This window comes from Elephantulus edwardii, unplaced genomic scaffold, assembly GCF_000299155.1.
Source record: "Elephantulus edwardii isolate Elephantulus edwardi_28Jun2011 unplaced genomic scaffold, EleEdw1.0 scaffold00158, whole genome shotgun sequence".
NCBI classification, from domain to species: Eukaryota; Metazoa; Chordata; class Mammalia; order Macroscelidea; family Macroscelididae; genus Elephantulus; species Elephantulus edwardii.
The window spans coordinates 1119991-1132097 of record NW_006399908.1 but is presented as its reverse complement, the minus strand read 5'-3'; the positions used below and the strand labels follow the sequence as shown (position 1 = coordinate 1132097).

The window sequence follows — 12107 nt, the reverse complement described above, 5'->3', positions numbered from 1 at the left end:
GTGGGGGGAAAGGAGAGGAAGAAAAATGTGCAACAATGAATGAATGGAAATCCAAGTTCTTTATAAACTTTCATTAAAATCTAAAAAAATAAAAGAAAAAGAAAGCTATATTCCCAAAGAGATGGGCCTTTCCCCTAAAATGAAATATGGGCAGGAAGCCCTTATTGACTTTTAATTAGAGATTTACCTTGATTTTTTTACTGTAATCTCTTTGGCTTCTGCAGAAAAACAAATGTGATACATAACATTGATTACAGTTAAAGTAATCAAAAATTAAATTTGCATGTTAATTTGAATTTTTAAATGAGACTTCATTATTTCTACAAAACAAATTTATCTGAGAAATTATTCCATTTAGGTTACAGAAATCTGTCTCCCCATATGAAAGTAATGCCTCCAAAATGAACTCCCAAGATAAAAGTAATGTTATATGTAGGTGTTTTAACTATAATCATAAAGGCATAATAGAAATAAGCAGTTTCACATATCTAGCTTAAAATCATGGGAGATTTTAGTAAAAATCACCAACTTCTTGAAATATCAAGGTTGCTTAGGATAGAATGAAAATTTGCATAACTCCTATAGTAATATCCAGTAACTTTAAACTACTAGACTACTAGTAACTTTATCAAAGTCTCAGGATATATTATCAATATACAAAAATCAATTATGTTTTTATATATTGTTATGTACCATCAAGTCAGAAACAACTCATAGCTGACCCTCCAGCAGATTTTCAGAGCCAGTGAATCTCACAGGAGAGTTCCCACCCTCCTGCAGAGCAGCTGGTAGATTTGAACCATGTGCCTTTGAGATTGCAGCACAGCTTCTTACCACTGTATAATTCTTGCTTCCTTAAACTATCAATGAACAGTTAGAAATGAATATTTTTTAAATACCTTTTATACTAACATTTAAAAGTATTAAACACTTAAGGTATAAATTTAACAACACATGTGAAATACCATTGTACTGAAAAGGGTAATACATTGCCGAGACAAAGACCTCCTAAATTAATGAAGAAATGTACTTAATTCATGAATCAGAAGTCTCAGTGTTGTTAAGATGTCATTCATTTGCTTTGATTCATATATTCAAAGTAGCCTCATTCTAAATCCTAGTAACCAGATTATTTTGGAATAGACAGACTTGTTCCCAAATGTACATCTAATCCAGAGAATCTGGTTGTGATGAGGTGCTGTTATCAAGCCCTGGCTGTGGTTACTGTGTAATCCTTTTTCTTGAGGATTATCTTCTTTTCTGCTGACCCTCTGCTTTTCCAAATGTGACTTTGTCCAAGGACTAGCACCTCGAGACAGCTTTCCTAAAGTGTGTGAGACAAAGTTTCACCGTCTTTGCCTCTTACAAAAGTTGAATATACTAATTGTTAACAAGGAGTGATACTGTCAGCAAATATAATGTGCATGCACTCTAATGAAAACGTAAAATGACGCAACCACTTTACAAAATGTTTAGCAGGTTCTTAAAACGTTAAATGTTAGTCTATTATGAGACTCAGCTGTTCCATTCAAAGTATTTTACCCAAGAGAAACAAATGCATATGTCCTTATAGGGGCTTCTTCATGAATCTTCAAAACCTCATTACCTGTAATAGCAAAAAAAACCCTGCCAACAATTCAGATGACCAGCAGCAGGTGAATGAATAAATAAATTGTTGCGCCTGCTGCAGAGTGTCAAGGACTGCAGCCTACAATATGGATTGAGGCTCAACGTCAAGAAGACAAAGATTCTCACCACTGGACCAATTGGCAGCATCAGGATGGATGGTGAAGAGATTGAGATTGTACACAGCTTTAGTTTGCTTGGCTCCATAGTCAACAGTCTTGGCACCAGCAGCCAGGAAATTAAAATGCGCATTGCCACGGGAAAGTCTGCTGTTAGGGACCTCTCCAAAGTGCTGAAGAGCAGTGGTGTCTCTCTGGAGACTAAGGTGCATCTGATACAGGCCATGGTCTTCGCAATCACCTGTTATGCATCAGAGAGTTGGACAATGACCAAGGAGGATAGAAGGAGAATTGATGCCTTTGAGCTGTGGTGCTGGAGAAGAGTATTGAGAATACCATGGACTGCTAGGAAAACAAACAGATTTGTCCTGGAGAGGGTTAAACCGGGTGGCTCCTTGGAGGCAAGGATTCTGAGGCTCCGTCTAACTTACTTTAGACATGTTGTGAGAAGAGACCGGTCCTTAGAGAGGGACATCATGCTTGGGAGGGTGGAGGGACGGACGGCGCAGGAGAGGAAGGCTCTCTCTGAGGTGGATTGATTCAGTGACTGGGATAATTGGGATGGTCGTGTCAGAGACAGTGCGATTGGCACAGGACAGAGCGGAGTTTAGGGCTGTTGTACATAGGGTCGCTATGAGTCGCAGGCGACTCGACGGCACATAACAACACAACAACATTCTTACAATGTATTCCTCCAAAATTTAAAAAACCCACCAATATGCACAGCATGAATGACTTAAAAGATGCTGAATCCAAAAATCCAGAACTATAGAGATACTGTATTATTTTAGTTATATAAAATTTTACAAATGAAGACTAACGTATAGTGACAAAGTGGCTGTCTGAAGAAAGAAGGGGTAGATTACAAAAATCATGTGAGGAGTGATATAACTTAACTGCAGTGATTTCATGGTTATATATGTGTAAGTTAAAACTCATCAAATTAAGTAAATATTGTCAGTTTATGGTATGTCAGTTATACCCCAATGACGCAGATTTGTTAAAGATGCTTTTATCGGTTGTTCATGATAGTGTTTGTAGTATCAAAAATTAGAAACAACTTTAAAGTTCATAAGCAGGAGAATGGTAAATTGAATGGTGTTTCAATATATTAAATTACCACATCCAGAAATCAGAATATTCAAATGAGTGAATTGCACAAAAAAGTATTTGAAACAAATAAAAATTATAAAAAACATATAAGAAGAATACAAGAAATAGAAGAAAATTAGTAGAAATATTCTTTATATCACATATATAAGTTTGAAAGTTTGTAAAGCAATATTGCATATTTTTTAGGAATATGTTCATTTGTAACAAAAGAATAAAGAAATGTTTAGGAATCATATACTAAGTTGAAGATAGTGGTTACCTTACCTACTTTCAGGACATTCAGAACACAACAGTTTAGAAAATTGGATTTCTGTTTCTGTCCTCAGTGATACTCATTATATTATGATGATGCCATTTTTCATGTCCAGAGTATCTTATAGAAATTTTTAACATAAATGCTTTAGAGCACTTTGAAATTTATCACTGATTTTTCATCATGTGTTTTAAATCTTCTCCCCTTCCTTTCCCCAACAGCTAATAGAGAAGCTGATGTACTATTTGAAGTGTTATTTGATGAAGAATTCCCTGGAGGATTAACAATAAGGTTTGTATTTCTAGGTGATCATTGCACTCTGGGAATATACTTACTTGGTTATATTGTAGGTTATCTCCTTGATTCCTTATGGAGCTCTAGCCTCCTCTTCCTCAGCCACCCAAAGGCTGGTGGTACAAATGTGTCAGGTGCTCCACAGGAGAAAGTTGAGCAGTTCTCTTCCCTGTGACTGGCAGCCTCTGAGAAGTGGCTGGAGAAACAGCTTCAGATTGGTTCTGACTTGAAAGCAATCATTTGACTTTATATTATATTGACGTAATACTTGGTATTAATGGTGCAATCAAGCAGACACAATTTCTACCTCCATACAGCTTTCATTCTAACAGAAGATAATAAAGCAGCTGGTTACAATATTAATACTTAGTTAAAGCTAAAATATCAGTGCTAGAAAAGAGAAATGCTATTTGTTCTGAGAATTTGACTACTCAGAATGCGAGAGAGGCTTCTGTGAGGAAATGACATCTCAGATGGGACTTGAAGAATCAATGATAGTGAGGGGAAGAGGGAGCAGTTGGCCTAGCATGTGCTGGTCCACCGTTGAAGGGCACTTTCACTGGTCCAGGAAAGAACACCACTTTGTCTAAGCCTCAGAATAAGAAAATGGAAGCGTAAGATGAGCAGTGTCCCCACTGTTGAGGGACGCACAAGCCACAGGTGAAATGTGAGTGTATTTTGGGGACATACTAAAAAAAAAAGGCAGAAGGAAAGTTACAGGAGAAAAGATGATGACAGATGGAGAAACAGGACAGTGTTTCAAAGTGTGGCTCTCCCACTTCAAGTTAGTGTGACGTTAAAGAAGTCAGTCAGGAGCACACTGACCCTCAGTTCCGTTATTGGTAATAAAGCAACATGCTTCAGTAGATTGTTGTGAGGATGAAATTATTTCCTCTTTACCTTTCCCTTCTCCAAAAATTAGCGGGAAAGCAAAGTAGAATTTAGCTGAGGGATTATTCCCGCCTACTATATTTCTATTAATAGATAATTAAAATTAAAAAGTAATTAATTTTTAAAAAAATTACTCAGCCAGTGGTGATTAAATAATGCATGAGAATGTGTAAAACACAATATGAATGAAGAATAGTGTGAAACACAATGTATACGAAATATGTAAGCAAACCACTAAAGAAAAAAAGAATAATTATTCTTATTTAAGCCTTCAGGTGTAAAATTAACCCTTACCCACCATCGGTATGTCCTTTGTCATACTGTGGTGGCTTGCACGCTGTTGTGATGTGAGAAGCTAGGCCAGTGGTGCTACAGACCAGCAAAATCATGCTGTACGCGTTTCCACAGAGCTTCCAGACTAAGATTGTGAAGAAAAACTTGACAGTTCTACTTCTGAGTTTACCAGAGAGCATCATTTCCCACAGTTAGTGCTGGACAGTGAAGCACACAAATACACAGGTGGCCGCAGCAGTGGACTCAAGGACGCCACAGTTGTGAAGCTGGGATAAGACTAGATGGCATTTTCTTCTTTTGGGGTTACTGTTAATTAGCACCAATTTAATAGCATGTTGCAATCAACAGCTATCTGTATCTTAAACCAAAAGGTCATTTTCAGAATGCTGTTACTGTCTTGCCATGTTGATATTCCTTGTACTTAAAGACACTCTATACTCTCCAAATGCCATAGCAGAGTCAGGGTCCCATATCTTTTCCTTTTCATGAACGTGTTTTCTTAACAGTGTTAGTCTGCCAACTTTCAGAAACCTTAAGATGATTTACTTGGTTCTTAGTTGGTTTGTGTTCTTTTTTCCTCTCAAACACAGTGGCTGTCTTGTTGGATGGATTTTATTACAGAGGATGGTATAAAAGTGCCTCTAATATATTCATACCATGGATTGCTAGGAGAACAAACGGGTTTCTCCTAGAGGAAGTGAAATCAGGCAGTTCCTTTGGGGCAGGGATTCTGAAGCTTCATCTGACATACTTTGGACTTGCTGCAAGGAGGGACCAGACCTTGGAGAGGGACATCATGCTTGGGAGGGTGAAGGGGCAGCACAAGAGAGGAAGACTCTCGAGGAGATGGATTGATTCAGTGACTGGGGTAATGGGGGTTGGTGTGTTGGAGAAAATAAAATTGGTGAAGGATAGAGCAGGGCTTAGGGCTGTTTTAGGAGTTGCAAGCAACTTGACAGCGCATAATAAAAGCAATATATTCATTACTGTAGTGTGCAGTTTTTAACTCATGTATTCTTACATACAAAAATAGATACTGTTTTAGCAGCCTTGAGCTTATAAAGATTTCTTATGAAATAATTATAATTTTACACTATATCAAAACATAAGAGTATAATCTCAATAGAAACAAAATCAGGTGATAAGAGTTCAAACATTTAATGAGACTTAACGTGATACACTGTTTTCTATTTTTTTTTAATTTCCATATATTCATTGTTGCATTTTTCTTCCTGCCCACGCCTCCCCCCCCAGTTCACTCTTTTCTTTGAAAAGTAAAAGAAAAATTCTTTCATTGGTATACAATCCGCCCCCCCCCCAAGTCCACACCATTATGCAGCCTTCATTCTGGACTCTTGTCAACATGATACACTTTCATCATGTTGTATCAAGGCCAAAAGAAAAGAAATACAAATACCTGTCTCTTAAGCTTTCTCATGTTCCAGGCCCAGAACTTTCAGATGGAAAGATAAAGATAAAAAGGGCTGCACTAAATGAGTGATCAGTAGATACCAGTGCACATCTGCCTTGTTGCATTTGGCTGATCTTCCTTCAGAATGGTGTTAACTTAACTTCCAGTGTCCAGACCGTATAACCTACAGCTTTATATGAAGTAGGCTTCTGAATAATAAGCGGTTTTAACCTTTTTCTTCCTGTCAAGCCAGACATGATGGTATGTGTACCCCTCCCCCTCCCCCCATCTAGTACAGGTTTTGTTTCTTTGTTTTTAGGTTCCTTTTTTACTAAGCTCTTTCTCATTGCTGTCAAATCAAAACCAACTCATAGCTGATTTTCCAGCAGGTTTTCAGGAGCTCTGTATAAATCACAAGAGATTTCTCCCCCACCTTTGCTGATGGATCCCAGCCACCAGAAAAGGGCCACCTTCATGTTAGCAGCCCAGCTTGTTACAGACAACACCACCAGAGACCTTATTAAGCCCTGGATAGTCTATTAATGAGAAAACTTGGCAGTTGAATTTATCATTTTATAGGTTGAGATCTTTTCCATTACTCATCTTTCATTTTATAGGTTGAGATCTGTCTGTGAATTTAAAGGTTTCTGCTGAAATTTTTAAAATTAATTTCTTTTTAAATTTAAAACATTTTTATAATGCTTGTCTATTATGATGGTGAAGGTTTTGCATGCTATCAAGTTTATTCTCAATGCCTAGCTACGTCATGTGGCAGTCTAGAGCTTGACCCTGAGTGCCCTAAGCTGTTCTTTATGGAAACAAAGCACCAGATGTTTCTCCTGCAGAGACCTCTGGTGGGTTCAGAATGCCAACCTTTCATTTAGCGGCTGACCACTTAACTGTTGGACCAACAGGGCTCCTTCACAGTGGGCAGTCCCTCTCAAAGTTCTTCTGCTCTTCGGAGTTGAGTTAGAGTTCGCTCCCTAGCATTCTTTCCTCTGATTGCGATCCTTTACGTTTAGGTGCTCACCTGGTAGAGGCTATCGCCTACCCACGAGTGCATTAGTGAACCTCTCTCACGGGAGTCGCACCGAAACAGGAAATCAGAAGCTGACCGCCATCGTGAAACCACAGCCTGCTGTGAATCAGCACACCTCAAATTCAGCCGTTTCATCTGGGCATTTGGGAGGCCTCAATCATTCCCCGCAATCACTTTTTGTTCCTACTCAGGTAAGACCCTCAGGTCTTAATATCTCTCTACCCTCCTGAACAAATGAATATATACTGGAGGAAATGCAACTAGAGTGTGCCTCAGAGGCAAGAATGGTGAAACTTCAGCTCACAAATGTGGGCATGTTGTCAGGGGGTTCAATCCCTGAAAAACAACGTCACGCTGGAAATGGTAAAAGGTCAGCAAAGGAGAAGATGACCCCGAAAGAGACTGACACAGTGACCACAGCAGTGGGATTGAACAGGATGGAGACCAGGCTGCTGGGATGGCACAGTGCAGGCTTCCGATCTGTCCTTCAGAGGGTCACTGGCAGTCATAGTTGACTCGATGACACCTAACAACAACCCTTTTCTAAATCTTAAGCATACTTTATAAGCTTGATTAACTTGATTGACTAATTACTCATTAAAAATTTAATTTTACTTGTATTTTCTTAGAAAGTTTGAGTAAAGTCAATTTGAGATTTTTTTTAATTAATTTAAATTACTATAGCCTAACCAGTGCTTTTGATAGCATTCTTATTCTATTATAAAATAGTTTCAGGACAAAAGTTATGCTTTCTGATTTCTCATATATTTAACTTTATTTAATCCATCAACCCCAGAATTTTCCCTCTTACCAACTTTTTTCAACTCAAAAATACTTTTGTTTTTCCTTAAGAAACCTAGACTACAGTGTCCTCACTGTGGATGATACTAAATATGTACATTTTTATAATTAAATCTTTAAATGTTAGTTTGACTGTAGTAACATATTAATTAGTAAACAGAGAGGCAAATCTAATGGTCAGTATAGCCCCAGAATTTCCCCTCATAGCAAATTTTTCAACTCAAATAATACATTTTGGGGGGGGTGGGTGTTTTTTTTTCAAATAATACATTTTTATAATCAGATATGTTTGTGTGTGTTTGACATTACCCTTTATTCACATTTGTGTTTCATATGATCCTTTCCATTCATTGTGTTTTATAAAAAATTAATCACCACTGAACTATGCCCACCATTACGCAGTCTTTCCAGATCCCCAGAGGATCTATCCCATTTCCTTTATGCCCTCCCTCCACCCACCAAATTGTGCAACCCTAGAATTACCTTTATAATAAAACAATTAAGTTCACGTTGCCTATGAAGATTAGTTTCATATCAATAGCATACTGTTATGTACAATAATCTGTTGTATTATAACTCTATAGAATAAATTATTTTCTTCTTCATAGGAATATTTCTTTCTGATTTGTATCTTATGAATTTGTGTGTATATGTTTTTCCAGGTACCTACTAAAGAAGATGATGAATTTTGCAACATTTGGCAGTCGTTACAAGGTTCTGGAAAGGTGCAGAACCTTCAGCCAGCTGTTCAAGAAAAAGTCAGTGCACCTCACCTATGTGATAAACAATTAGTTTAAAGGATAAATATTTTTATATATCTTCCTGTAGCGTGTGATGATTACTTTTCCTTAAATCTCATAAAATTGTAAATGACAGTTTTTACTAAAAGTTTCTATTTTTCCAGATATCTGTAAAAATTTTAGACCTATAAATAGGAATGCAGATGATTTTTCTCTTAACTGTTTGGATTTTTTAAACTTGTTTTCAAAATTATAAAAAGTACATTTTAATCTTTGAACATTTTCACTTGTCATGTTTGAATGTATAGTTTTCCACTAGCAGTTGATTGGCTTTAAATATGACTGCAAATGTACATTCTTTGAGAGAGATTAGAGGGTGCTGTGTGGCATAGCCTACGGGGAGTTCCCTTGCTAACCCAGAGCCCTCACCTCTCTGCCTGTTTGAATCCACCAGCAATTCCCAAGGAGAAAGATCTCAATTATCATTTACAGCCTCAGAAACCCAGTGGCAGGGTCAGCTATGAGTAGGTTCTACCTCAGAGGCAGTGGATCATTGTGAATGGTAGAAATGAAGAAGATGAAAGAAACACTCCTAAAAGAATCATAGTTGTTGTTGTTGATTGCCTTTGAGTCGAGTATGACCCTATGAACAAAAGGCCTAAAGCACCTCTACAACTATCGACATTTATAAAAGTTCATAGAGTTCCTTGGATGCATGTTGTTTAGGAAGTGGATACCACTCCTGCTTCCAAACTTGTCATACTATGTTATTGTTGTTATATGCCATTGAATTCTCTGTGATATATAGTGACTCTTTGTATAGCAGATCTGAACCCTTCCCTGTCCTGAGCCAGTGTCACTAATTCTAACACACCAACCTCCATTGCCCCAGTTACTGTATCAGTCCATCTTATCCGGGACCTTCCTCTCCTGCACTTTCCCCTTCTGACATGCAAGGACCTGTTTCTCCTGGCCACGTGGCCAAAGTAAGTGAGGTGCAGCTTCAAAATCCTAGCCTCCAGGGAGAGAAACTTGATTTCACCCTCTCCAAGACAAACCTATTTGTTTTCTTGGCAGTCCATGGTATATTCAAGACTCTTCTCCAAAACCACAACTCGAAGGCACCTATTCTTTTTCTGTCATCCTTAGTAATTGTCCAACTCTCTGAAGCCTAAGAAGCAATTGAGAAGACCATGGTCTGGAGTAGGTGCACCTTTGTATCTAGACTGACATCGTTGCTCTTCAGCACTCTGGAGAGGTCCATGGCCTCAGATTTTCCAAATGCAATTCATCTTTTGATTTCCTGACTGCTTATGTTAAGAGGGTTGAATTTTTTTGTTGTTGTTTAAAAATATTTTTTATTTTATTAGTATTATTATTATTAATGTTAATGAACGTTTACAAAGATTTTGGATTTCCATTCATTCATTCATTATTGCATTTTCTCCCTGCCGACCTCTCCCTTCCAATTCGCTCTTCTCTTTGAAAAGTAAAAGAAAAATTCTTTCATTGGTATACAATACTCCTCCCCCACTCCCCCCACCAAGTACGCTCCACTATTCAGCCTTCATTCTGGACTCTTGTCATAACCATAATACCCAATCATATATCGATTTAAAACAGTTCTCTCCCTCATCTGTTTCAATGCAGTATACAAAGTTTATCCAATCTTTCGCAGTCTCACTCCAACCCTGATTGTACATTGTACAACATGTAGCACTATGCAGTATTTGTGCTTTTATGACTGAGATATTTCTGTCAGCATAATGTCCTCCAGGGTCACCCATTTTGTATAATATTTCATGAGTTCCTTGTTTTTCAATGCATTGTAGTATTCCATTGTGTGAATATACCACAGCTTCTCTATCCATTAGTTTGTTGATGGGCACTTAGGTTGTTTCAAACTCTTTGCTATTGTGAACAGAGATGCAGTAAACATAGGTGTGCATATATCTGCCTGGATGGCAGTTACAGTTTCTTTAGGGTATATTCCCAGTAGTGGTATTGCTAGTATTTCTATTTGCAAGGTTTTGAGAATACCATACAGCCTTCCATAGTGGTTGCACCATTTTACACTCCCATCAACAATGAATAAGGGTTCCAGTTTCTCCACAACCTCGCCAGCATTTGTTGCTTGCTATTCTGGTAAATTTTCCCATTCTGACTGGGGTGAGATGATATTTCATAGTTGTTTTGATTTGCATCTCTCTTAGAGCTAGGGATTTTGAGCATTTTCTCATGCATTTGTTTGCCATCTGAGTGTCTTCTTCGGTGAAGTGTCTGTTCATATCCTGTGCCCATTTTTCAGTTGTGTTATTTACCTTGTGGTGCGCATGTATTTTAAAAATTCTAGATATAAGTCCCTTATCTGACATGTCATTACCAAGTATTTTTTCCCAATCTGTGGCTTCCCTTTTTACTCTTTTGGGAGAAGCTTTTAAACATGCATAGGGATCTGATTCTTAGAAGGTCTCATTCATCTTTTTTATCCTCTCCTGGTTTTAGATTTTCCAGGATGCTTGGAAGACTGTTTATGTTGTCGATTAGGACTTCTAGAGTTCTTCCAAGCTTTTCTTCAATGAAATTTATAGTCCTTGGTTTTGGTCCTAGGTCCGTGATCCACTTTGAGTTGGTTCTTATGTATGGAGTGAGGTGTGGATCTTTCTTGAGTTTTCTACAGATTGTGGTTTTTGTTGTTGTTGTTGTTATGTGCCGTCAAGTCGTTTGTGACTCATAGCGACCCTATGTACAACAGCCCTAAACCCTGCTCTATCCTATGCCAATCACACCGCCTCTGACACACCCATCCCAACTACCCCAGTCACTGAATCAGTCCATCTCATAGAGGGTCTTCCCCTCTTGCACCGTCCCTCCACTCTCCCAAGCATGATGTCCCTCTCCAAGGACCTGGCCCTCCTTGCAACATGTCCAAAGTATGTCAGACGAAGCCCCAGAATCCTTACCTCCAAGGAGTAGCTTGGTTTAACCCTCTCTAGGGTGAATCTGTTTGTTTTCTTGGCATTCCATGGTACATTCAATACTCTTCTCCAGCACCATAGCTCAAAGGCATAAATTCTCCTTCTGTCCTCCCTAGTCATTGTCCAACTCTCTGATGCATAACAAGTGATTGCAAAGACCATGGCCTGTCTTGGGCTCACCTTAGTCTCCAGAGAGACACCATTGCTCTTCAGTACTTTAGAGAGGTCATTAACAGCAGACTTTCCCATCACAATACGTTTTTTGATTTCCTGATGCTGGTGCCAAGAATGTTGACCTTGGAGCCGAGGAAACTGAAGCTGTGAACAATCTCAATCTCTTCGCCATCCATCCCGATGCTACCAATTGGTCCACTGGTGAGAATCTTTGTCTTCTTGACATTGAGCCTCAGTCCATACTGAAGGCTGCAGTCCTTGACCCTCCACAGCAAGTGCATGAGGTCCTCCTCGGTTTCAGCAAGCAGGGTTGTGTCATCTGCATAACGCAGATTGTTAATAGATCTTCCACCAATCCTGATCCCACAATTCTC

General features: G+C 38.5%; 1 protein-coding gene across 1 annotated transcript in view; it reads left to right on the top strand.

Moving 5' to 3' along the window:
- XRN1 (5'-3' exoribonuclease 1) overlaps positions 1–12107 on the top strand; it is a 162173-nt gene that overhangs the window by 91442 nt on the left and 58624 nt on the right. The window contains exons 30-32 of the mRNA XM_006895115.1: positions 3333–3402; positions 7024–7231; positions 8504–8599. Coding sequence (XP_006895177.1) covers positions 3333–3402; positions 7024–7231; positions 8504–8599 — 374 coding nt within the window. The remainder of the gene's footprint in view (positions 1–3332; positions 3403–7023; positions 7232–8503; positions 8600–12107) is intronic.